Raw genomic sequence first — 27,542 nt, forward strand, 5'->3', positions numbered from 1 at the left:
CGGTATTTAAAAATAATAAAAAGAAAAAGTAGTTTTCTTAAGTAATTGATAATTATTGGAGTGATGTGTATGGAACCTTGTGTAATCGGAGAAAAGGATATTAGGCTTTTAAATAAAAATGAGTAAATTATAAGTTTTATTATAGGTTTTGTTGTTTATGTATATATCAAATTGTAGCGGTTTTTTTTTTAACTTCAAAATTAATTGGTTTTGTTCTTAACGTTTTAAAATTTTACATGTTATGTCCTTTAGCCTAACATAGTTAGATTTTTTAGTTAAATCAGATTACACAAGGACATTTCGGTATTTTTACCTATTTATTTAATATTATTTTAAAAAAGAAAACAAAATATTTTTAAAAATTATTATTATTATTATTATTATTATTATTATTATTTTAGCTCTCTCTCTCTAGCACTGCCACCACCATCAATCAACCACTACCAACCCACCACCACCATCAACTCTCTCTCTCTCTCCCTCTTGGCTTCACCTACCACCTCCATCACCTGAAAGCCATCTGTCACCCACCCACCTCCCACAACCACCCTTCACCCACCGCCGCCCCAACCCACCACCACAACCACCCTTCACCCGTCGCCGCCCATAACCCAACAGCAAAACCACCCTTCACCCACCGCCACCCCTAACCCACCACCACAACCACCCTTCACCCACCACCCAGCGCCGACGCAACCACCCTTCACCAACCACCTCCCCTAACCCACCACCACAACCACCCTTCACCGCCATCAACCCACCACCACAACCGACATTCACCCACAATCCAGCGTCGCCGCAACCACCCTTCACCCACCGACGCCATCAACCCACAATCACAACCACAACCACAACCACCCTTCACCCACCACCTAGCGCCGCCGCAACCACCCTTCACCAACCGCCGCCCCTAACCCACTACAATAACCACCCTTCACCCACCATCAGATTGTGTTATGTTAGAGAGAAATAAAATGTATACAGAAGAGAGAGAGAGAGAGAGAGAGAGAGGTTGTAGATCTTAGAGAGAGAAAGAGAGAGAGAGAAGAGAAATGTTTATATCTTTTTATTTTGCACAATAGCCCCTGAATAAAAGTTCTTTGCACAATAGCCCCAGGAAGGTGAATTGATTAGAATGCCCTCATGTGCAAGGCACATGACCATAGTTCACCAAAGAATCTAATTGTGTTAGGGCTAAAGGACATAACATGTAGGATTTTGAAACGTTAAGGACAAAACCAGTCAATTTTGAAGTAAAAGGACACCGCTTGCAATTTGGTACATACATAAATGACAAAACTTGTAATTTGCTCCTTAAAAATTTGAGTAAAATGTCAAAATAGTGTCTAAGTTTAGCTCACTTTTCTCACTACAGTTTAAAAATAAAACTTTTTGTATTAGGGTTACTGAGTTTCATTTTTGTTGCAATTTCTATCCAAATCACTAACTCAGTTAAAATGTATTGTTAAGTCATAGACAATTTTGGCAATTCCCAAACCTTATGGACGATTTTGGTAATTTACCCATTTATTATTTTGTTTTTCCAATTTTCTTTTTTATCTTTAAATAAAAAACAAAAAAAATAATTCTAAATATAATATATATACGTACACACATTTGTATGTCTTTTCTGTATCTGTTGTGAGATTTTGTTCGGTTTTGTTTGTTTGACGGTAATTTTTGCTAGGCTTTCGAATAGTGCAAGGTTATAGCATCTGCAGATGCTGACCTAGAGCGACAACTTAATAAAATTTGGAAATCATTGGTAAATAAGTAATATTTTTAAAGTTGTTATTTTATTGAGAAGTAATTTTGTTTATTTTGGAAATTCGTTATTGTTTAACCGATTATTTATGCCTTATTTAAAAAAAATACGTCATATCTATTTACTATAAACACGACACAATATAAATGTTAGGTTTTATTATCAACATAAATCTATTTACATATTTGTATAAAAATATTAAAAGTAATATCACCAATAAACGCATAACCCAAATTATTGTGTTTTAATATTTAAAATTTAAAATATATATAACCGAATATTCAATAGAAATGAGTTTCGTATAATGTAAAATATATTTTTAAAATCAAAAGTTAGTAAAATAATAACTTAATTGGTCTTAAAGTTGCTAAGTTAGGATGTTAATAAATGATAATTCAAACTAAAAAATGATTGAAATTGGTTAAGAAATCTGCCAAAAATAAACACATTTCGAATTTCAAAAATACACATCTACTACTTCTAATAAAGCAAAACAAGCTTAAGCCACATGTCATTAGCTTAAGCCATTACTTGCCACGTGGCATTTGCTTAGACCATTTTTTTTGCTTTTTCCGCCAAAACCATCCTCCTTAGCTTCTTTAATACGCTTCACTTCACTCCAAAACTCTAATACCCATCTCCTGCATCCGGTTCTTCCTTCTTCATCGATTGATCTTCGAAAAACATAGGTATGTTATTTTTCTTTTCCCTCTTTGATTTTTCTTTGTCATTGTTAAACACTATCTATTTCTTCCTTAAACCCTAGATATCATCTATCGATCTTTAATATGTTATTTGCAATATCCTGAACCTTAGATTTCTTCATCTTCAATCGCGAGTGGAAGCAACCGTCCTTATTATGCGGCGTATAAGGTATGTATCCGTGTTTTCAATTTTCCTTTTGCGGCGTTGTTGGTGTCTGGAAGACCTAGCCGCCGCCTCTTCTTAGGGTTCAGTGATTTCTAACTTATGCATTCATCAATATCTATATTCATTTCTTGAGTGCTTCTGTGATATTTTTCAAGATTTGGTGCTTTTTGAAAGATGGGATCCATCACTGTCTTCTCCAAACGATTCAATAAATAGGTAACAATTCTTCAAATATCGATTCATGTTTGATAATGTCGCTTCCTGTTTGATGTTCTCTATCATATGTTCATCTTTAGGTTTTCCGATTAAATTCACGTATTGAAGTAGATTTTGAGCAATTGTCAGAGGTGACGTTGTTTGCTTACACTATTACAGTTCAACAATTGGGAGTGATGATTTGGCATACCAGAAAGGTTATAGTACAGATTACTGTTTAAGTTTAAGCAATGTTTCATCCATCATTCTCTATTTAAATCCTTAAAATTGTGATGTCTTTCTTGACAACAGGTCCTTTAGAGAGCTGATCATTCTTCCAATCAATTGCAAGCAGGTTCGTTTTCCATAGATTTGGTGTTATTTTGAGTCTTCTTTATCGTTTTTTAGGTAAATTGTTTTGACTGATTATTTCAAAATTTGAATTTTTGAAATTTATATCAATTATGGATACTTATCAAAGTTGTCTAAATTGTAACGTATTTCCAAATTTATCATGATAACTTATATTAAAGTTTTAATTGCTTCCAAATTTTGTGTTAATTTCCATAATTTTCGACAATCACATTAATTTTCAAGTTTCTCAGAATTTGTTCTTTTTCTTTTTTTGTAGATCATTTCACTTATTCTGCAGGTATGTGAACTAGATTAGATTGTTATGTATTTTAAATGTTTAATCGCACTTTTTTTAATCATTTTTCTGTATTTTTTGTGATTGATTTTTTTTTTCACAATCATTTAGATATTGATTATATTATGAATATATTAACCCCATTGGTTTTGAATTTAAGTTTGAATAATATTTAACTATTTAGGTAAATTGTTTTGACTGATTATTTCAAAATTTGAATTTTTGAAATTTATATCAATTATGGATACTTATTAAAGTTGTCTAAATTGTAACATATTTCCAAATTTATCAAGGTAACTTATATTAAAGTTTTAATTGCTTCCAAATTTTGTGTTAGTTTCCATAATTTTCGACAATCACATTAATTTTCAAGTTTCTCAGAATTTGTTCTTCTTCTTTTTTTGTAGATCATTCCACTTATTCTGCAGGTATGTAAACTAGATTAGATTGTTATGTATTTTAAATGCTTAATCGCACTTTTTTTTAATCATTCTTCTGTATTTTTGTGTTGCTGGTGATGATTTAAATTTTTCGAATCTAATCTTATTAATGGATCTCTTCTTGATGTCTTTGAAAGAGTGATGCTCTTACTGATTTTTTTATTTTATTTTTTGTTTTTTCATGATAAACCCAATTTTTTATGCAATTGCAGCAGTGTGAATCTTCTTCGAACACAAGAGGTAAGTTTAATGTTATCGTTTTTTTGGTGTTTTTTGATCCGATATAATGATAGTTTTCATCATTTATGCTAATCTCTATAATTTTTAAGTTATTATTATTATTATTTTTTTTGGCAAATCAAACTATGATATTTTTTGAAATTTGAAAATCTTTGTTTTTTTACTAATAAATTTTATATTGTATTAATATGTATTAATGATTCTTTTGCTTTGTTTTTTTTTTATTTTTTCATGGTTAACCCTAAATTTTATGCCATTGTCGGATTATTAAACTTCGTCGGACATGTTAATCAAAAATTTTAGTTTTATTGTTTTTTTCCCTATTTTTTATCTGGTATAATGTTTGGTTTCATACTTTATGCTCATTTAATTTTGGCTGTATTTTTTAGTTACTAATAAATTTGGTATTGTATTATTTTTTGGAAAATTTGTAGTGTTTATATATATAAATTCATTTACGTCTTTTGAAACCCCTCCTTTTGTTTGTTTTATATTTTTTCCCTCTCTTATGAGTTTGTTTCTATGTCCGTTGGTTTTGCTTGGCAAGGTTAGACTTTCCTAATAAGTTTGCTTGATTTACGGGATTGGATATTAGTGATTTGATTTTCAGATTTTAAATTTTAAATTTTGAAGTCAATCATTATTTTAGATTTAAATTTTGAAGTAAACCATTATTGTGTTTGATTTTAAATTTTCAATTTCGAAGTCAATTATTATTTTAAAATTAAATTTGAAAGTTTGCCATTAATGTGTTTGATTTTAAATTTCGAATCTGTAAATTGAATTTAAATTTGAAAAGTTAGACTTTCCTAATAAGTTTGCTTTATTTACGGGATTGGATATTAGTGACTTGATTTTCAGATTTTAAATTTTAAATTTTGAAGTCAATCATTATTTTAAATTTAAATTTTGAAGTAAACCATTGTTGTGTTTGATTTTAAATTTTGAACTCTTTGAAACCTTGATTTTTTTATGAGATGCTTTGACTATATTATTTGTAATTTTAGGGATGCTTCGAGTCTTCTTCGATTATTGTTTTTGTACTCGAGTTGCATATCTAATTCAAATTGTGTTTTGTAATTTTAGGTGATAAACTTCTTTCAGACTCCTTCCCCTACAAGGAACTTTTGAATGGGATCCTATGAGAAGTTGAAGGAAAGGTATATCTTGCACCGTTCTTTATCTATATCTATATATCTTAAATGGGATCCTATGTGAAATTGATCTCTATTCGATTCACTGATGTATATTCTTCTCCTCACCATTTTGTTCCATTAATCAACTCATGTGTGCTCTTATGTTTGATACCCAATCGTATTCCAATGATTAATATCCGTTTGAGTAACCCAATCTGAGTCTGATTTTTTTCGTTAACGATTCAGGTAAACTTTCCCGATTTGGGTTTTCTGCAAGGCTAATCATCTAAATTAATTTGTTATTTTTATGGTTTACATCCTAAACCCCAGTTTTACAGTATCTCATGATAATCTTTCTTCGTTTTTTAGAATCTGATCAAATTGGGCCATAATCTGAAGAAATGTGTTTAAGCTACGACAAGGTGTGTATAGCATTATGATTGATATTTTAAAAAAAATAACTATAACAGTTTCTCTTCCTGTAATTTTGTATAGCATTATTTATAAAATGATTACAGGTATGATAAAAAAATATAAAAGCTGCTCTTCCTGTCTTTTGTTTGCTTCACATATCTTCGCTAAATCAATATGTTGGAAGGTTTGTGTATGTAGAATTAGTCTGGATACACCCACGAAAAAAAATGCCGATTTATATTGTATTTCTCATGACAGTATGAAAGCTATGGTTAAGGATAAATGATAAGATCTTCAAAGGGATCGATGCTTTTCAAACTAAAGTAGTGCAAGACATTAAGGAGGCTACTCTCTGGTGGATGATTAACAGATCGATAGGCGTCAATCTCTCAATCTGGTCCACTTTCTCTGGTTTAGACTTTGGTTAGTGTATGTGTATAGATAATTTTTCTAAAGTGATTGGATGTGTAATGGGGTAAGAGTATTTTGGATGTATCTTAGTGTGTTTTTTTGAAGCTTAATTGTTGTTTGTATGCCTCTTTTGGTGATTAATAAAGTTTGGTTTACTGAAAAAAAAAAACGCAATTTCAACCGTTTTTACCAAACGGGTGATTTGCTTTATATTTATCTCTAATTGCTCAAGTAGGTAAACTTTGAAAAATTGTTTAAAGACGGACTTATGATTAGTTTGTTTGTATTTATTTTATGTATAGATGTCAAAAGATATTTAGAGGATAACCTGTGATTAATTCGATTAAAACAGGTTGTGATGAAATGAGTCTTTTTTTTTAAAATGGGTCTTTTCAAAATTGGTGAGGCTGTGGTATAAATGAAGATTTTCAAAATCATATTAGATATTACACACTCAGAATAATAATATTGAGGGTTGAATGTATGTGACCCTATAAATATAGAGGTGTACTTTACTTTAATTTTTTTCTATTATAGAAATTCCAATATGATGGTATTTTTGTTGTTTCCTCTATTATTTTCTCTATATAATATAGAATAGAGGTTCCAATGTAAATGCTCTAAATATAGACGTTTACTTTACATTCTTGCTTTTGTAAGTTTTTATGGCTCTTTATAACAAGAAAAAGTTTAAGAAACCAATTAAAAATTTATGATGGAGAAAAGGAAAAGATGATACTTTAGATGTTAAAGTGTTATTTTTATACTTTTATTTGTTATAAATTAAATTTTCCTACCCGGAAAATTTCTGGGTTATAACCTTATTTTTTTCTATAACAGTAAAAGGGATTTATAGCAAATCAAGTGTTGGAGGGTAGCCAACCAGTTGATATCTCTAAGAACCAGTTTGAGTTGTTCTTACACTTAAAATTAATTTCATGTATATAAAACAGTAATTAACTCTTTTGAGTTAATTACTGTTTCGTCCTGTGGTTTGTAAAAAATCACTATTTCAGTCCATTAATTTAAAAATTGCGATTTCAGTCCGTGTGGTTTCACTTTCGTGACCATTTTCAGTCCCTGTGGTTTCACTTTCGTAACCATTTCAATCCATTTATTCTGTAAGTACATGGAGTGAAATGGTTACGAGGTGGACTGAAATGGTTACGAAAGTGAAACCATAAGGACTGAAATCGCAATTTTTAAACTAATGGACTGAAATAGTGATTTTTGACAAACCACAGGGACAAAAACAGTAATTAACTCTTTTTAATAATCTAGCAATAGAGCTTTAAATTCTAAGTCGTCCTGATTGGAATTGATAATGTCAGAGGATGAATGTGATAGTGGAGTTAAAGAAGACATCATGAAAACATCATGAAGGTTTAGTTGACAAAAACTTAATTTGTAACGAACATTATGTAGATGTACTATTGGGACGTGCTCAACTGTCTCAAAATATTAGGCTTAACAAATCACACTTTAACGCTTCTACGTTTAAATTATTTTATGTGTTTAGTTGGTGTTTAGCCACCCGCGAAGCTCGCGGGGTCTTAGGCTAGTAACTTAATATTTAATAACAAATGAGTTTCATATAATATAGCATGTATGCTACAAAAATAAAAGTTAGTAAAATAATAACTTGATTGATCTTAATTTTCTCCATAATTATATTACCAAAATAATAAAATCTTTTAAGAAGTTAATAAATGATAATTAGGCTGCACGGTATGGAAGGTGAGGACGGTCCGTCCTCCAGCGGCGCCGGCGTCGACCCCATCCCCCCCATCCCGTCTTCAACGTCGAAGATCGGACGTTCACGAGGATCCTCCAGGTGGGCCCCCTTTGTTTCTTTCTTTGTTTGTTTGTGTTATTTGACTTGTACATTAGGCTTCAATACTTGTACATAGGCATAGAAATTTAAAAAATAAAAAAAAAGTGGTGGGGTAGGATCATCCTCCCATACCCTCTAGTGACCATCCTTGGGAGGACTATGACGCGGCGCCTACGTGGCGGATCATCCTCCAAGGATGGACCATCACCATACCGCATAGCCTTACAAATTAAAAAATAATTAAAATTGGTTTAGATATCTGCCATTAATAAACAAATTTCAAATTCAAATTTTCAAAAATATAACAACTGAATATACAATAAAAATGAGTTTCATATAATTATACATCTATGATGTAAAATAAAATTTTAGTAAAATACTAAATTGATTGGTCTTAATTTGCTCCATAATCATATTACCACCATAATAAAATATTTTATATTGGAGAATAAACAAATAAAATAACTTTAAATTATAAGGTTGTTAAGTTAGGAAGTTAATAGATGATAATTACAAATTAAAGAATGATTGAAATTGATTTAGAAATCGGCCGTAAATAAACATATTTCAAATTTTCAAAAATATACATAACTGAATATGATTATTATTTAGACAATACATTTAATATAGTCAAAAAAGAATTATTAACATTTACTCAATATAAATATTTAAACATGTAGAACTAACAAAATTCAGTTTATAAAGTTTCAAATATTTTTGGATCTGTCTAAACGTAACATAAGAACATTGAAAAAAATTCATTGAAAATCTAAAATCTAAAACATCTCATTAGTTAGAAAACTAAGGTTGATGAACTCGCTAGTCGTTAGTCGACCGGTGAGGTGGGGACTAGCGACTACTCGGGATTAATCGGGATTAACCAGATCGGGTTTTTTATATGTAATTTTCAGTTTTATGTATACATATACATATTTTTATAGGTAAATATTTTAAGTAGCTAGGTTTTAACTCTTACTCGACTCATTTTTTAAGTATACATGATTAATTGTTGGAATTCACATGGTTGATTGAAAAGTGGCCGAAATTTAGAGGTTTTGGCCTGAATATACAGGTTTTTTGCCAGAATCTAGCCGGGATTGCCGATTTTTGGCTGGCCGACTAGGTCCGACTAGGACCGACTAGGCCCGATTAGGTCCGACTAGCAATTAATGGACTGATCAACGAAAAATTACTCAGTTACTGGCAGACCAGCGATTAATCGTCGCCTAGTCGCGATTTGTACAACACTGAGAAAAACTATTTATTTACATACAGTTAACAAACTATTTAAAAATATAATAAAATGCTAGGTTATAGATATTATAAGAATAATCAAGTTTAATAAAAATCAATATAAAAAAGAATAATATAACATACCAAGTATAATGATTTGGATCATCGATAAATTTAAAGAATCTGTGATTCATCTTCTTTGGATTCATATTTGCAGAAAATTTGTTGTCATAAGTAAAAAAATGCATTATATAATAATAATAATAATAATAATAATAATAATAATAGTAATAATAATAATAACAATAATAATAATAATAATAATTTACTAACAATATTAAATACAAATCATGAAAAATGTAATTAGTGTCAATAAAGTGTATTTAGTGCAAAATCTCTAATTGAAACTATTTTCATACTTTAAAAAAAGCAATAATTGAAATGCAAAAACAATTTAATATAATTGCATATCATTTAGCAAAAATAACCGCACATTTATTGCATTTCAAAACATATATTTAAAAATCTAAAAAACTAAAAAACTAAAAATTGCAAAATTAACTTAAACTAATCTTTAAAAACCAAAGATGCAAATATGAAAGATCTAAAACATCAATGTTATAATTATTCTAAAAATACATGAATGTAAGTAATCATGAATGTCACACCCTGATTTCCTGATGGGCCCAGACTTGAGGTTTATGTGTGGCGATTGATATAAATATTCATATATAGCACAGCGGAAGTCTTGGGATTATAAAGTAATATTACAAGTACAAGTTTTCGAAATGTTCAAAATAATTATACAGACGGAAAGTGTACTAAAAGATCCACAGGAGGATTGAAAATGAACAAAATGAATCTTAAGACTACTAGGCTTTGCGTGGAGTCGTAAATTCCAATACGTATATACCGAGCAGCTCCATCCTATTCCGTACTTGCTAACCTGCGCTTAGTCTTTTGAAAATACGTCAGCTTTCACTGATAAATACAATTAACCAACACATTTTGAAAATCTTTTCAAAATCTTTTTTTTACCATTTGGTATATCATTTTCATAAATAACTTGGGACAAAGTGATATCTCTTGTTACCAGTATTACATGCATGTCGATACATATGGGGCCCAGAACTAATCTCCGATACATGATTAATCGACACGCCACATTTTCAATAAAAAATATGATATAGCATGATAGCGTCTGTCAGGTGTATGCCTGCACCCCGCGCTTAGGTCGTGGCCACTTGCAATTAAGTGATCCGAGGATATCCAGGACACAGTCGCATTAACCCCCAATGTTCAAATTCAAGAAAAAACGGATTAAAACGGGTTATTTAAATTTTAAGCATCATTCGCCCATGATTTAATACCCGACCAAGCGGCTAATGCCGTATTCCAAGCCCGTATAGCGAAAACAGGGTAAGAGTATTTACCTGAGCTTATCTTTACAAATCAAAGATGTTTAAGTGTAAGGACTCTCAAAAATGTCCCTAAACAACCCATAAATGTGAACCCGGACCCTAAAGCCCTACTGTGCATGAAAAATCAAGAAAATCAAGAAAACTGGGTTTCAGGCGGGCCGCGTAAGGATTAGCTTAGCCTTACGCGGGCCGCGTCAACTTATGTTTGACCGGATAAGTGTTCCGGATCCACGTGTCACCCACCTGGCACACCTACACGTGACCAATCAGACCTACGCGTAGACTGGGCGGCCACGCGGGCCGCGTAAGGGTCAAGCTAAGGTTCACGCGGGCCGCGTGAACCCCATTTTTCACCTATAAATAGATTCGACCATTGCCTGTTCACTGGTGTCGAAAATAACTTTCAAAAACGAATTCCCACTACATAAAATCGAAATTTACTTTCAAGGTAGCTAGGCGCTGCTACGATACCGGGTATTAACTCGATCGTTGCTACGATTCAATGTCCGATCGATTGAAACTATCCGATGAATGTTTAAGTGCTGCTCAAATTAGGGTTTATACTTTGTCATTCGTCGTGAATTCGATGGATGTTTAAGTATTGCACTTTGTCATTCGTCGTGAGAGTTTAATCTCGTGAGTTATCGTAAATGTTGTATTAGTTACTGACCTAGTTCGTGTGCATTGTTATTTAAATTAGGTTATCAGGCTAATCAGTAGGCTAAACTCTGCCCTTATAAATATGCAATGTGAGTCATTCTCTTTTTATCAACTATTTTACAATACCTCAAATTATTTTCATAGATTATAATTACAGGGATTAAGTCGTGGTTATCTTAATCACTGGCTAGTGGGGTACTGTGCACATTACTAATTTCTCACGGGTTAGGCTAATAAATCCTCACCGTGATAAACGTCACTACTTGGGGAAAGACCCAATAGTGGTATGACCATCGTCAGCAAGTGACAAAGTGCCAGATAAAAATAAGATAGAAGCCATTGTAATCGCTCTTATGCTGTAATTTATAACTACGTGTCATTTTATCAAAATGAATGATTCACTCAGTATTTCCCTGCTGACAAAAATATTTTTTAAAACATGTTTCAGGCGACCTGCTGTAAATCAAGGAAAACGTGCTATGGAGCACTAACAAGCTTGAAGAGGTGGCTCAGTTAAAATGAATAAACATGTTTTAAATAAATCAGGGAATTTCCTAGTAAAATTCCTCTATTGTAGATTACGGGGTTTATCCCGAATTATGAAATAAAATAATCGGGCATTTCAAGTTTTTAAAAGATCCTATTAAAATCTTCTGCTGTCGCATTAATTAAATACCATGGGTTCCTGTCCCGCGGCTCCTGACCGGGGCTGGGGCCGTGACAGGAAAAGGTGGTATCAGAGCCAAGTATTTAAGAAAATACTTAATTTTACTGATTGCCATTTTGTGATTACATGTTTTATTATTTGAATATTTATTTACAGTATGGTTAAGCAAAGACTTTCAGACATCTATCGTCAATTAGATAGTGCACCAAAAGATAAGGGATCTTCATCCTCAAAACACTCAGTAGATACTGAGGAAGGAATATTTGTCCGTAAGGCACAGTTTGAGAAGCCACTTTCTCCTAATAAAAGAAGTTTGATTATTAGGAAAAGTCAGGAGAAAAGAAAGAAATCACCACCAAAAGAAGTGAGGGTTAATCAGGAAACCCAGGAAATAGGCAATAACCCACCATGGGAAGACGAATTAGATGAAAAATGGGCAGATCTCTATATGTTAGCCACTGTGGCAGTAAATGCTAACCTTTAAACTGCCAATACCCTGACCCAGTATTAGCACCCATATAATCTACAATCCAGAAACTCTAAAGAAAATTTTACCAGTAAATAAATAAACCCTAGTATGTTTTAATTTTCAGTTGTCCTTTGTAGTCACACGGTATGCAATAATACTTGAATATTTATCTGTGAAATTTTATTATAAAATTTTAACTTAGCATTTTGTGTGCATTTTTGCATATATACTAAACAGCATGAATGAGTTATCTGAAGCCCTTCAGAATCTCAATCTCCATCCTGTAAAGGTGGAAGTTTCCAGCGACTTTACTGGTTACATCGTCGATGTGGAGGAACCTATGGAATTTCAAGCTCCACCTCCGGAGAAATCAAAGCCTAAGAAAAGGAGAAGATTTGTAGGATGGAGGCGAGTACGTAGGAGGAAACCAGCGACTAGGAAAGTTCCCAAAATAGAGAATCTCATGGATAAAGGAAAAAGGGATCGAGATGGGGGAAGGTTCTAGACTAACAGAAATAGAAATTGGGGAAAGTTCTAAGCAAACTGAAGAATTACCATTACAGGAAAAATTAGATCGCCTACTGGCAAGTTGTGATATCATTAGGCCTACCAACAATAACCTCTACCCTTATTCTGCTGAAACCCAACTTCCAATAAATTTTGAACCAACCATCCCAGAACCTTTGATCCACACTCAACCTTTAGGAGAAATGGACGAGTGGTGGACTAACGACTGGCAGTTTCAAAACCTCCTTAATAACCCTTATACATTTTCCCTCAGTTCGACCCAGAATCTATACCAAACCCACCGATGAGTAATGAAAACTTAGCTGAACTCTGCCATTTTGGCGAGGAGCTGGTGACTGCAGGGAATAGGATCCTTGAGGTGGGAGAACAAATCTCCTGGAAGTACGACGAGAGGGAACGTCGCTTCTAAAAAGCCAGCTGACAAGGGATAGTGTGGTTGGGAGGTTGTGTTTATATAATAACAATAGTAATAAAAATATAACTCTGTAAAATAACTAAAAAATAAAACTTTTGTAAAATAACAGTGTGTACGGATGCCTAATATAATCTATAAAAATGGAAGTCGAAAAATCGACAATTTTGGCTATACGTGTGTTGTAAAATTTTTGTGATTATGTGCAATTGTTTTGTTATATTTGGTTATTAATTATTGTATACTAATTATTTATATAAATTAATTATCAGATGGCAAATGCTAATAATGAACCAGTTAATGAAGTGAACCAATCCGAGCAAAATCAGGAAAATCAATTCATGACTAGGCAAGATATCGAAAATATCGTTGCTCAAGGAATAGCCAATGCTATTCCAGCAATCCTGGCTGCTGCCCAGAAACCTGTTGAACCTCAACAAATTATTCCTAGTAAACGTACTCAAGAAGATAACTTCAGTAATAGTGTAAACGGAGGCGGCAACCATACTAATCACGATAATGATCCACGGCAGGCCCCACTCCTTAAGAAAATGAAAGCTGCAACGCCTGGTTGCACTTACAAAGAATTTCTTGCTTGTAAACCAGCTGAATTTGCAGGCAATGAAGGGGCGACTGCGGCACTGCATTGGTTGGAGAAAACCGAAGCAGTAATTATGATAAGTAAATGTGCTGAAGAAGACAAGGTTATGTATGTGTCGCATCTTTTTAAAGAAGGGGCGCTAGAATGGTGGAATACGGTACTTCAAGCCAAAGGAAGAAATATGGTCTATGCCATGAATTGGGAAGAATTTAAGCAGCTAATGGAAAGAAAATTCTGTCCAGAATATGAAAAGGAACAAATGTCAAATAAATTCCTGAACCATCGGATGATAGGTGTAGACTGTCGAGGATATACTTCGACATTCTTCGAGTATGCGAGAGTGGTACCAACCTGGCTTCGCCAGAACCGGTGCTTATTTCCCGCTATATTTGGGGATTGATTGGTGAAATCCGTAATATCGTTAAAGCTGCGAGACCTCGCACTATTGACGATGCGGTAGAGTTAGCTAACACCTTAACTGACGAACTGGTACACACAAGTGAAGAAAATCGGAAAAAGGAAGTAGCCCAAAAGATTACCCAAGGATTCCGTGTGGGTAACCGTAATAATTTTCGGAAAAAGGGAATTTGGCAATCTTCCACTGTTCCATTTTGCAATGCCTGTAAAAGGAAGCATTTTGGAAGATGCAAGGGATATTGCAATTTCTGTAAAATTCCAGGGTATCAAGAAGAAGATTGCAGGAAGAAGAAAGCCATGGTCTGCTATAATTGTGGAGAGGCTGGACATCTTAGGCCAGACTGCCCAAAATTGGTCAAACCAGCAGACAACAAAGCCAAGACGGCCGACGGAGCTACTAAGAAGAATGCCAGAGCATTCCAGCTGACCACCCAAGAAGCAAAACTCATTCCAGATGTGATAGCTGGTACGTTCCTGGTGCACAACGTGTATGCAAAAGTATTATTTGACTCTGGTGCAAACCAAAGTTTTATCAATACTTCATTCTGCCAAGCTCTTAATTTACCTTTGACCAACCTTAGGCAGATTTTTACAGTAGAAACGGCAGATGGAAATTCTGTTAACATAGATAAGGTTTTGCGAGAAGGAAAGATAGAACTCTTAGGCCATAAATTTTCTGCAAACTTGTTACCTATGACTTTAGCCAGATTAGATGTAGTATTAGGAATGGATTGGTTAGTAGCCAACCATGCTCGAATTCTCTGTGATAAAAATTCCATAGAAATCCATACACCCACAGGAAAGGCAATTTCAATTACAGGAGATAAACCACGAAAGCCACTGAAATTCATTTCAGTAATGAAGTTGGCCAGTTATTCAAGAAAACAAGAAGTAGTGTATATGATTTCGGTAATCATTAACACGAAAGTAAGGAACTTAAAGAAATCCCAGTAGTCTCAGAATACCCCGATGTATTCCCAGAAGAACTACCTGGATTACCACCCGACAGGGAAGTAGAATTTAGGATTCATCTAATTCCTGGAACTACACCGATAGCTAAAGCACCTTACCGGTTAGCACCCACTGAAATGCTAGAATTGAAAAAGCAGTTAGATGAATTGCTAAGTAAAAGATTCATACAACCTAGTTCATCCCCGTGGGGAGCTCCAGTATTGTTTGTGAAAAAAAAAGATGGGTCAATGAGAATGTGTATTGATTATAGGGAATTGAATAAGGTTACAAGTAAGAATCGATACCCATTACCTAGGATTGATGATCTTTTTTATCAACTCCAAGGAGCTAGGTATTTTTCTAAGATAGACTTACGCTCCGGATACCATCAGTTGAAAGTACAAGAGGAAGACATACCTAAAACTGCTTTCAGAACTAGGTATGGTCATTATGAGTTTACAGTCATGCCCTTCGGATTAACAAATGCACCTGCAACATTCATGGACATGATGAATCGGATATGTAAACCGTATTTGGATAAATTTGTAATTGTCTTCATCGACGATATACTTATTTATTCCAAAAGTCAGGATGAACACTGTCAGCACTTGCATGCACTCTTAACTTTGTTAAGAAGGGAAAAGCTTTACGCCAAGTTCTCGAAGTGTGAATTTTGGCTACAGGAGGTGCAATTTTTGGGGCATATGGTAAATCCCGAAGGTGTTCACGTAGATCCCTAAAAAATAGAAGCAATTACCAAATGGAAGGTCCCGCAATCAGCTACGGAAATTAGAAGTTTTCTAGGGTTAGCCGGATATTATAGGCGATTCATTAAGTATTTTTCTAAGATAGTCGTGCCATTAACTAAGCTAACCTGTAAAGCAGTTAAGTTTGAATGGGGACCTAAGCAAGAAGAGGCTTTTAGAATTTTAAAGCAAAAGTTAACAAATGCTCCAGTTCTCGCCTTGCTAGAAAGGACTGAAGATTTTGAAGTATACTGTTATGCTTCAAAGCTAGGATTAGGATGTGTGCTAATGCAACGCAAGAAGGTAATTGCGTATGCCTCAAGGCAATTGAAAAAGCACGAGGAAAACTATACGACTCATGACTTAGAATTAGGAGCCATAATTTTTGCCTTTAAGATTTGGAGACATTATCTGTATGGAAGTAAGTTTACTGTCTATACGGATCATAAAAGTTTAAGGTACATATTTGGGCAACAAAAATTAAACATGAGACAAAGGAGATGGATGGAAATCCTAAGTGACTACGACTGTGATATTCAATATCACGAAGGAAAAGCAAATGTAGTTGCAGATGCTTTAAGTCGTAAGTATCATGAAAAGCAAAAGCGAGTTCGTGCTCTTAGATTAAATCTGCAGTTAGATTTAATGGAACAACTAAAGAAAGTTCAAGAAACAGCAATCGAAGACGATGCTGAAGGAATGAAAGGACGAATAAAAGAGTTAGGGCAAGGAAATGATGGAATTTGGAGATTCCATAAGAAAAGAATTTGGGTACCTAAGCAAGGAGAATTAAGAAATAAGATTTTAGAGGAAGCTCATAAATCTAGGTATACCATACATCCAGGAAACAATAAAATGTACCAAGATTTAAGAAATAATTTCTGGTGGATAGGAATGAAAAAGGACATAGCTAGATATGTATCTAAGTGTCTTACTTGTTCACAAGTAAAGGCAGAACATCAGAAACCTTCAGGTTTACTACAACAATTAGAAATGCCTGTATGGAAATGGGAACTCATAACAATGGATTTTGTTACTAAGTTACCCAAAACCAGAAAAGGTAATGATGCGATTTGGGTAATTGTGGATCGATTAACCAAATCAGCTCGTTTTCTACTCATAAAGGAAACCTTTAGCATGGAAAGGTTAGCCAAGTTGTATGTAGACGAAGTAGTATCCTTACATGGAGTTCCACTCTCCATTGTATCGGATAGGGATAGTCGTTTCACTTCCCATTTCTTGATAAGCTTCCAGAAAGCAATGGGAACCCGACTAAATTTAAGTACTGCATATCATCCTCAAACAGATGGACAAAGTGAAAGAACGATACAAACCCTGGAAGACATGCTTCGAGCATGTGTGATCGATTTCGGTGGAAACTGGGACGATCACCTACCTTTGATCGAATTCTCCTATAATAATAGTTATCATGCAAGCATCGAAGCTGCCCCATTCGAAGCACTATACGGACGCAAGTGCAGAACTCTAGTTTGTTGGGCAGAAATAGGAGAAAGTCAATTATCAGGTCCTGAAATTATGCAAGAGACTACCGACAAGATAACTCAAATCAAGGAAAGATTAAAGACAGCTCGAGATCGTCAAAAGAGCTATGCCGACAATCGACGTAAGCCACTAAAATTTCGAGTCGGAGATAGAATACTCTTGAAAGTTTCTCCTTGGAAAGGAATAGTAAGGTTCGGTAAGAAAGGAAAGCTGTGTCCAAGGTACGTAGGACCATTTCCTGTAATTCAACGAATAGGACCAGTTGCCTATCTGGACACGGGGCCGTGCCCGCTGAACACGGGGTCGTGTCCAGCCCGCTGTTTGCAGTTTCTTTAAAAATCTCATTGTTTCGTGCTAACTTTTGGTGTATTCTTTCAGATGGCAAAGTTCACAAGGTTCAATGCAAGTGAGCTCGATGCTAGGGCAAGATACGAAATACTTCAAACAAGACCCGAGGAGTACCCCAGGTGAGCATGCACGGACCTGTTAACCTTGGTAAACCAGCTGGACCGATTCAACAACATCGTTACGGGACCACTAGCAGTTGCATTGAACACTCGGCTTCGGTCGGTGCATCAATGCACCATGGAGTTCTACAGTACTTTCACCTTCACTTCAAGGTGTGACCCGTTCAACAATGAAGGGGTTGCATTTCGGTGTGGCGGGGCAAAGTACTCGATCTACTCTCTTAACCAACGTCACGACAGTAGTGGCGTTGTAGGGTTGAAAGATTTGGTTGTCCTTCACTGTATCCACAACCGGAAGCCTCTCGATGTTCCATATCTCCTGTTACGAAACATGCATCTCAACCGCCTTGCTCGCGCTCCAACACCTATCTTCTTCGGAGGGTGGGTGTACCGTCTTTTCAAGCATTTCACGCGAATTCCGAGGTCCTTTGAAAGAAACCCATGGTCGGGACGAGTTGACTACCACATTTGCCGAGCCATGAACTTACTTTATGAGGCGGAAGACGGGTCGGTGAGCTTCCAAAGGACGCAAGGCTATGCATGGAACCCGCAGGAGGCCCTAGTTCTTCACGCACCACCTCCCCACTACCAGTATCAACCCCATGGTGATCTGGGTCAATCCTCCTCACAAGGAGGCGGTTTTCCGAACTTTCAAAGCTTACATGATCTTTTGCAGGAAAACCTCATGTGTACCAGGAACGCCTACAACCTCGCCAATAACACATACCACCGGGTCGGAGCTATTGAACGCAACATCAACGATATATAAGATGATATCGGCAGCATCCGGGAGTATATGGCGGGGCATGGGGATGGAGGTGATGACAGCGATGAAGAGATGGAGTAGGGGGTTTGAAGGAGCAGGAGCGGGTTGATGGCGAGCCCACAGGTTTAAGTCCCTTTATCTATCGAACATTTTGTGGCCTGCGTGCCAAGTGTTGAACAATTTACTTTCCTTGACTACTTTTATTTTCCGTTTTATTTTTCTTTTACGTTATGCTTAGGACAATTAACTATGGTAATGTAGGATGTTTGTGATGCTTGGTGTGGTACTAAGTGATGAAACAGGTACAAACCGAGGCTTGGAGTGCTAAGCCTTAGCACTTATAGGGCCAGGATGGAAAAACCGGGGGAAGAAACCTGTTTTTCAGGCTTACAGACTGTCCACACGGGGACGTGTCCAGCCGACACGCCCCCGTGCTCACCTCCCAGACCTGCTATTTGGTTACTGTCCTGAAGATTTTTGTCAGACACGGGGCCGTGCCTAACCAACACACCACCGTGTTTGCCTTCTGTAAGTTTTCGTTACTGGCAGTTCGCCACGGGGTCGTGTCCAGCGGACACGGGGCCGTGTCCAGACTACCAGTAACATAAATCTTTGCTTTTAACACCATATTACACATCTAATCAACCTAAAATTTAATTTTGGGACACATTGAGGACAATGTGTAATTTAAGTGTGGGGGGGAAGCTAAAACCTTGAAATTTTTGCAAAGTCCTAATAACAAGCCTTACACAAAACTCTATTGGAACCGCTAAACACCCCAAATTTTTTTTCAAAAAAAAAAATTCTCATTTTTTTTTACTTGTCTAAAGTTTAAGTTAGAAATCCTAAGATTAATAAGGTTATATTTTTACAAATTTACAACCAAGAGCCTCGTGATAACAAGAACCAACATAAGAAAATTATGAAACGGCATGACAAGCTTAGTTAAAATTTGATTATATATACTTGATCACATAGAAAAACCCATTGCCACAAAAAGTGAGTTTTTGAGCCTTTATTGAGCATACAAATTTACATCTTTAGACTAAATGCTCATTTTTCGTTTCTTGTGTGAATAGCCGCTTGGTTCTTACGACTCTAGAACTTGCCACGACAATTCATTCCTGGTCCTTACCAACTTAAACCCAAGTAAGTAAATGATGGAGGCATTAGGACTAACCATTTTTCTTTGTACACCATTATTTTTCATTTTTTTACCACCTACCCAAAATCCTCCTAGTTAACCCCTTTGAACCTAAACCTTTCATTTCTTTACCCTAAAACCTTTTTACCCACCAAAAACCCTTTTTATTTTTACCCTTTATTTTAGTAACAAGCTCGGTTTTCGTGTGACTAAAAAAATGATGATGAAGTTAGAAATAAACAAACAAAGCTCTTAAAACAAAAGCTTGTTTGGAGAAATACTTCGAAATAAAAAGTCACTAAAACAAAGTGTTTTACGAAAACCGACGCTTTTTACGCTTTTCGCCCTTTTCTACTAACTCATTCACCCACCTTTAGCCCAAGCCTTTACCCAAAAAAGTCCTCTTGATATTTACAAAGGTAACAAGTTAAAAAGGAGGAGGATTGATTGCTTGGCAAGCTTATGGTAGGAATAAGTTTCATGCCGCTCTCGAGTGATTCACTAAAATACACCTTCGGCCGAGTGTGAGTGATTTCTCCCGTGAGGTATGTGAACTTGTATATAAATAGAATTTTAAAAAAAGGCATGTTATGCCCAAATAAGTAATTTCTCCTATGAAACGTTCTAAACAAATCATAACGAATAGGAATAAGTTTCATGCCGCTCTTGAGTGATTCACTAAAATACACCTTCGGCCGAGTGTGAGTGATTTCTCCCGTGAGGTATGTGAACTTGTATATAAATAGAATTTTAAAAAAAGGCATGTTATGCCCAAATAAGTAATTTCTCCTATGAAACGTTCTAAACAAATCATAACGAATAGGATTGTAAATAAATAAAAATAAAACCCAAAAAGATCTTGGATTCTCAACACTCTATGACAAGCCAAAACCTTCTCTTCTACCTATTCCATTTGGGAGTGTAAGCCACATGTTAAAGAGTTTTGCTTGAGGACAAGCAAAAGTTCAAGTGTGGGGGTATTTGATGTGTGTAAAATGCAACATATAAATTACATCAAATGAGGCATAAAACTAACCCTTTTTAAGTACTAATGTTGGAAAAATAATGTTTTTGTCTTCCTTTTGTATTTTCAGGATTAAATGAGCTCAAATTCATAAAAGAAGCAAAAAGACAACTAAATCTAACATAAATACAAGAAAAGGGATAAAAGAAGACTGCCCGAACCCTCAATGGCATCCTCCCAAGCAAAATAGAGAAAACAGAAGACTGAACACGCCCCGTGCTCAGCCAGCACGGGGCCGTGCCCAAGAAGCAGCAGAAAAGACAAACCTGTAGAAGCTTCTATTGCCCACCACGGGGCCGTGTCCAGTGAGCACGGGGGCGTGGCGAAAGTACAGCAGGCGCATTCATTGTAATTGCGAATTACAATTAATGAAGAGAGAGAGTGTCAGACAGGCACGGGGGCGTGTCCAGCGGACACGGGGCCGTGCCCAGCCTTCTGTTCAGCCTATAAATAGGAGTGCTTGGTTTCATTTCAACTCATCCCTTGGCACACCACCTCTCTCACACTTCATCCACCACCCACCACCATCACAACACCATCATCCACCACCATCATCCATTGTCCATCATAGAGTGTGTGAGTCGTCTCGGGATCTAAGATTGATCGTAAGAGTTCTTGACAATCAAGGCCATGTTTGCCTAAGTCTCTTACATCACTTGGTGAAGACAAGTGTTTAGTATAATACTTTTTATTTTTAATCTTTTGCACTTTTTATTTGGTTTTGTATTAATGACTTTAATAACTAGTTGCTTATGTTGAAGGTGATCTTTCCTTATCGTTTGTCCGTGGTGTCTTGGCATTATTTTACTGTCTATATAAAATAAAAGATTTTCACCATTCATATCTCCACGGTCTATATGGAGGTATGTTGGCTACCTGGTCGGGGTTTAAGGGAACGGTTTGGTAAGGGTCTTGCCCTTGTTCAGCGTTTAGAGGTCTTGCAAGGGACCTGGGTCAAATTTAGTAGGATCTCCTTCAATGCCCATAGGTATTGGATGGCGGGGATCCAAACTCTTTGACCCCCTCATAAGTTAACTACTATTAATACTATAACCCGGCTATTTAGGACTGTATCCCTGCTGACTCAGACTACTTAGCCAAGGGTAACGTCACCGCCAAAAGCGGGGCCTACCATAATTTGCATTAATAACTTAATTCATTATCTTCCAATAATCCAACCCTTTAGAATTGTATCCTTGCTGACTCAAACTACTGGGTTGAGGGTAACGTCGCCTTTAAAAGAGGGGCCTACTACAATAACTAAGATAATCTCTTAAACAAGTGCAAAAGTGCGAAAATAATCAAAGGTTATACTAATACACGAGTCGGATCCAAGTGATTCATCTTGTCTATCTGTTTTTATTTTTATTTTATTTTTCAGCATTTAGTTAGTTTTTATTTTCTTAGTTTAAAAACCTTTTCTAACTTTTTGATTTGATTAGACGTTGAGGATAAACCGGTACTAAAAGCTCTTGTGTCCTTGGACGACCTCGGTATCTTACCAACACTATACTACATCCACGATGGGTGCACTTGCCCATATGTGTGTTTAGTGTTAGTAAATATTGTGTTTTATAAATTTAAAACTTGGCTAAAAGTGTAAAAGGGCTTAAAATATACATCTAAATTATATTACACTACACACGCATCAGTGGGGAGGATGTAAGGACTCTCAAAAATGTCCCTAAACAACCCATAAATGTGAACTCGGACCCTGAAACCCTACTGTGCATGAAAAATCAAGAAAATCAAGAAAACTAGGTTTCAGGCGGGCCGCGTAAGGATTAGCTTAGCCTTACGCGGGCCGCGTCAACTTATGTTTGACCGGATAAGTGTTCCGGATCCACGTGTCACCCACCTGGCACATCTACTCGTGACCAATCAGACCTACGCGTAGACTGGGCGGCCACGCGGGCCGCGTAAGGGTCAAGCTAAGGTTCACGCGGGCCGCGTGAACCCCATTTTTCACCTACAAATAGATTCGACCATTGCCTGTTCACTGGTGTCGAAAACAACTTTCAAAAACGAATTCCCACTGCTCAAAATTGAAATTTACTTTCAAGGTAGCTAGGCGCTGCTACGATACCGGGTATTAACTCGATCGCTGCTACAATTAAATGTCCGATCGATTGAAACTATCCGATGAATGTTTAAGTGCTGCTCAAATTAGGGTTTATACTTTGTCATTCGTCGTAAATTTGATCAATGTTTAAGTATTGCACTTTGTCATTCGTCGTGAGGGTTTAATCTCGTGAGTTATCGTAAATGCTGTATTAGTTACTGACCTAGTTCGTGTGCATTGTTATTTAAATTAGGTTATCAGGCTAATCAGTAGGCTAAACTCTGCCCGTATAAATCTGCAATGTGAGTCATTCTCTTTTTATCAACTATTTTACAATACCTCAAATTATTTTCGAAGATTATAATTACAGGGATTAAGTCGTGGTTATCTTAATCACTGGCTAGTGGGGTATTGTGCACATTACTAATTTCTCACGGGTTAGGCTAATAAATCATCACCGTGATAAACGTCAGGGGAAAGCCCAAATAGTGGTATGACCATCGTCAGCAAGTGACAAAGTGCCAGATAAAAATAAGATAGAAGCCATTGTAATCGCTCTTATGCTGTAATTTATAACTATGTGTCATTTTATCAAAATGAATGATTCACTCAGTATTTCCCCGTTGACAAAAATATTTTTTAAAACATGTTTCAGGCGACCTGCTGTAAATCAAGGAAAATGTGCTACGGAGCACTAACAAGCTTAAAGAGGTGGCTCAGTTAAAATGAATAAACATGTTTTAAATAAATCAGGGAATTTCCTAGTAAAATTCCTCTATTGTAAATTATGGGGTTTATCCCGAATTATGAAATAAAATAATCAGGCATTTCAAGTTTTTAAAAGATCCTGTTAAAATCTTCCGCTGTCGCATTAATTAAATACCACGGGTTCCTGTCCCGCGGCTCCTGAACGGGTCAAACCGGGGCTGGGGCGGTGGTTTAGGGTGGCCTTGCGGCAACGACATCGCCGCTACTTGGCATGCTTTTACGCCCCCTGCTGCAACGCGTGCGGGTTACAACGTACAAGTAATTTCACTACTTTTGACACAATTTTACGCCCCCTTCTGCAATGCGCACGGGTCAAATTAATGTTGTAGCCTAGCCACCTAAAGCATCTTGCTTGAGAGAGTTTGGGTGTTGGTGATGTTTCGGCCTTCGTAACCTGCGACGCAACACGCGCGGGATAAATATCTAGTTTATTGTCATTCACAACTTTATTTTCATTATATATTGTATTTTATTTAAAATGTTTTGTTTGTATAGTGTTACTTACGGGGTCTCCTGTATAACTTAACCACAACTATTTTTATATTGTTATCATATTAAAACTTAAATGCTATTACACCATGTCATCAATGTAATGTCTTTAGATAGATCTTCACTATATCACTAGGGGCTTGAGGTATCCTTGCTTGGTGAGGCCGAATGTTCTTGCACGAGGAAGGCGTCGGCTAACTTCCGACCGAGGCGCACCTGAGCCGGGGTGCTAAGGTGCCGCTTATCTTTTAGCAACGGCAAGCCCTTGGCATCTACACACCTAACTTTCTGAAGCTTAAATCCCAATTGTGCTTTTCTAACGGTTTCCACGTAAGGTCCATTTCCGGAAGCTATAGCCACCTACACCATCAACATTCAACAACATTACAATTTACAACAACCCATTTCTATACAACTAACGCCCTATGAAAGAATATAGGTTTGTTTGAAATAACAAGAATACAAAAACTGTCATATTCCAATAATAACTTATTTTTCTTATTAAAAGGATTTATAATTTATAAAAAAGTCGTTTAACTAAACATTTTATCTATATAATTGGAAAGTGACTATGAATAGTTCATTAGCCAATAAGAATTTTTGTTTAATAGTGTTTTTTTTATTATACATACATACACATTATTATATTTACATATTAAAACAAAGTCTTTATGAATATTATTATTGTATATATTATTATCATTATTATTATTATTTTATACATTATTATTTATTTATTTACATATTTAAACAAAGTTTTCATGAATAGTGATTTTGATTTTTTAAATATTTGTTTCATTTTTTTTCTTTATGAATACTGATTTTGATTTTTTAAAAACTAAATTTCAATTATTTTAACAATATTTTTTTTATCATGTAATTTGACTATTTCTCTAAAAACTTGTGTTTTATGCTTATTTTTCAACACTGTGGTATAATTTTATTGAAAACTGATGGGTGTCGAATCCAGAAAATAAATTTATAATTGTGAACTTACTACGTTAAACACTAATATGGATAGTATGAGTGGAAGTAAAGTTCGTTTCCACAGGAAATGCGGATTAACAGTTTTATAGCCAAGGACAATTTAGAACGAGTATTCATAACAGGAGGGGGTGATTAATTAACTAATTAATAGTAATATAAATAATTGACGATTGATTAAGAAATAAAGCAATCAATGTAAGGAAATTAGATCTAGTTAATGTATAAAAAAGTAACAGATATGCACATGGCCGGGCGGAGGTATAGTGTTGTTAGGTGTAGCACGGGAGGACGGGCAGGGTGGGTGACCGCTCTTCACCGGTATTTTTTTTTTTTTTGAGTAAACTTCCGTTTTGCTCTCTGTGGTTTGTCACATTAACGGTTTTGCCCCAAACCTTTAAAAATAGCCATTTTACTCCTTGATGTTTTGGTTTTGTTGCCAGTTTGCTCCCTGCAGGGAGCAAAATGGAAAAACAAACAATTTGGATGGAGTTAGAGGCGGGGAGCAAACTGGCAAAAAAACCGAAACATCAGGGAGTAAAATGACTATTTTTAAAGGTTTGGAGCAAAACCGTTAAAGTGACCAAACCACAGGGAGCAAAACGGAAGTTTACTCTTTTTTTTTTGTATATATTTTCAGTTTTTTTTTCCAATATATTTTCTTATATAATTATATTTCAAGGGCCTATTTTTTCAATAGAGTGAATTGCACGTTTTATCCGTTATCTTTAAACCATTTTTCAAATGGTGTTCATTGCGTTTAAAATTGATGACTTTAATACTTAATGTTTTAAAATGCTGCATGTTAAATAACATGTAGCATTTTGAAACATTAAGTATTAAAGTCATCAATTTTTAAAAGAAAGAACATCACTTGAAAAATGGTATAAAAATAAATTATATATTTGAATTAAAAGCCTTACAAGAACAATTGGGAGTGATGGAGATCCAAGATCGGAACGAAGATTGTTGAATAAATTCAGCAGCCTTCTCTTGTACATTTTTGCATCCATTTCACTCACTGTGTCACTTTCCCCTTGATACCACAATAAACCTCGAATCGAACCACCCCCTACCCGAGACGCCTTAGCCCTCCTTACAAGCTGCTTGTACAGGAACGTCCCTCGTCCCCACTCGCTAATCTTAGTCCCGATTGGACCTCCAACCGCGCATGGAACCAAACCCAATGGACCCAAGCTAGGATCTCTTTGCAACATCCTATTAGCAAACACCATCCCGGGACCTACCCCACATGTTACCTGGAAATCAATGTCCTTGTGTAGAGGCTCACGAGCCTCGACCCAAGTGAGATTGGCGGTTAGACGAAGGATTGACCTATTGGGTTTGGATTGAAGAGGAACAACGCCGTCCCATGTGTTGTTTTGCACGCCACCTCGCCCCGACATGTTGCTTTGTCCGGCTAGTATGATTATGTTTTTCGCTTTGGATGCGGAACCATAGGCACTGACTAGATGCAAAACTAGGCACAAGAAGGCAAGCATTGTTTTTAATTGTTGGGAGTTTGGAGAGTTTGATACCATTTTGTAGGGTATTACAATCTTATATATTCCAAAATGTTGGAATATTTAATAAAACAATCATAGAAAAATGGAAAGTTGGTAATTAACTTTTTAAACAACTAGAATCAGACAACGGTTTATCTGTAGTAAAATGTATTTGAGAGACCACTTTGACATTAACGTGACGATTTAAATATATTTTCTGAGTTAATTAATCCGATAAAACTTATTGGTCAGTTCAGTTATAAAATTTATACCAAATCATTATATTGTATTTTTTTTTTTTTTGGACAGCAAACTTCACTTCATTATCACCAAATAATACTGCATTCTATTTCATCATTCAACCCGATATCAAAAGGATGCATAAAAAAAAAAAAAAAAAAAAATCCTTCCTCAAAACAAAATTAAACAAAAAAGAAACATATGGTGGTAGATTCCATGGCATAATCAAAGATTTTTTGCTATATTTGTTACACCCTCTTCCATTTTTTATTGTTTAGTGTCATCTCATCGTTATGTCATAACCCTCAGCCGCTCCCCTATCTTTCACCTCATCTTTCAACCATGCAAATACCAATGTATATTTCATTTTTTCGCCTTACCATGCGGTTTGTGAACTATCGTTGTGGGAAACTAGCTGGTATCTTTTAAGGCTGGCAAATCGTGTCTTATCGGGTTTAACAGGTCTCTGATAACGCTTATAACACAAGTATTAAATATGAATACAACTCGTTTAACTACTTGATATCTCAT

At 35.6% G+C, this 27,542-nt stretch overlaps 1 protein-coding gene and 1 long non-coding RNA gene across 2 annotated transcripts in view; one reads left to right on the forward strand and one right to left on the reverse strand.

The window, feature by feature from the left end:
* The first annotated feature begins 5,538 nt into the window (after positions 1-5,538).
* Positions 5,539-27,542, forward strand: part of LOC118483878 — a 45,818-nt gene continuing 23,814 nt past the window's right edge. The window contains exon 1 of the long non-coding RNA XR_004872012.1: positions 5,539-5,717. This is a non-coding gene — a long non-coding RNA (uncharacterized LOC118483878). The remainder of the gene's footprint in view (positions 5,718-27,542) is intronic.
* LOC110890935 (probable carbohydrate esterase At4g34215) lies at positions 24,310-26,803 on the reverse strand. The gene is made up of 2 exons (XM_022138578.2): positions 26,190-26,803; positions 24,310-24,642 (listed from the first exon to the last, which is right to left on the reverse strand). Exons 1-2 carry the CDS (start codon positions 26,766-26,768, stop codon positions 24,415-24,417), a joined length of 807 nt encoding a protein of 268 aa, XP_021994270.2. The 5' UTR covers positions 26,769-26,803; the 3' UTR covers positions 24,310-24,414.

This window comes from Helianthus annuus, chromosome 11 (assembly GCF_002127325.2).
Source record: "Helianthus annuus cultivar XRQ/B chromosome 11, HanXRQr2.0-SUNRISE, whole genome shotgun sequence".
NCBI lineage: Eukaryota > Viridiplantae > Streptophyta > Magnoliopsida > Asterales > Asteraceae > Helianthus > Helianthus annuus.

What these genes read in the sequence shown, in the direction of transcription:
- LOC110890935 (XM_022138578.2), bottom strand. Translation starts at nt 26,768, where the DNA reads ATGCTTGCCTTCTTGTGCCTAGTTTTGCATCTAGTCAGTGCCTATGGT. An exon ending in CATCACTCCCAATTGTTCTT is followed by an intron (nt 24,643 to 26,189) that starts GTAAGGCTTTTA and finishes TTGATGGTGTAG; the next exon opens with GTGGCTATAGCTTCCGGAAA.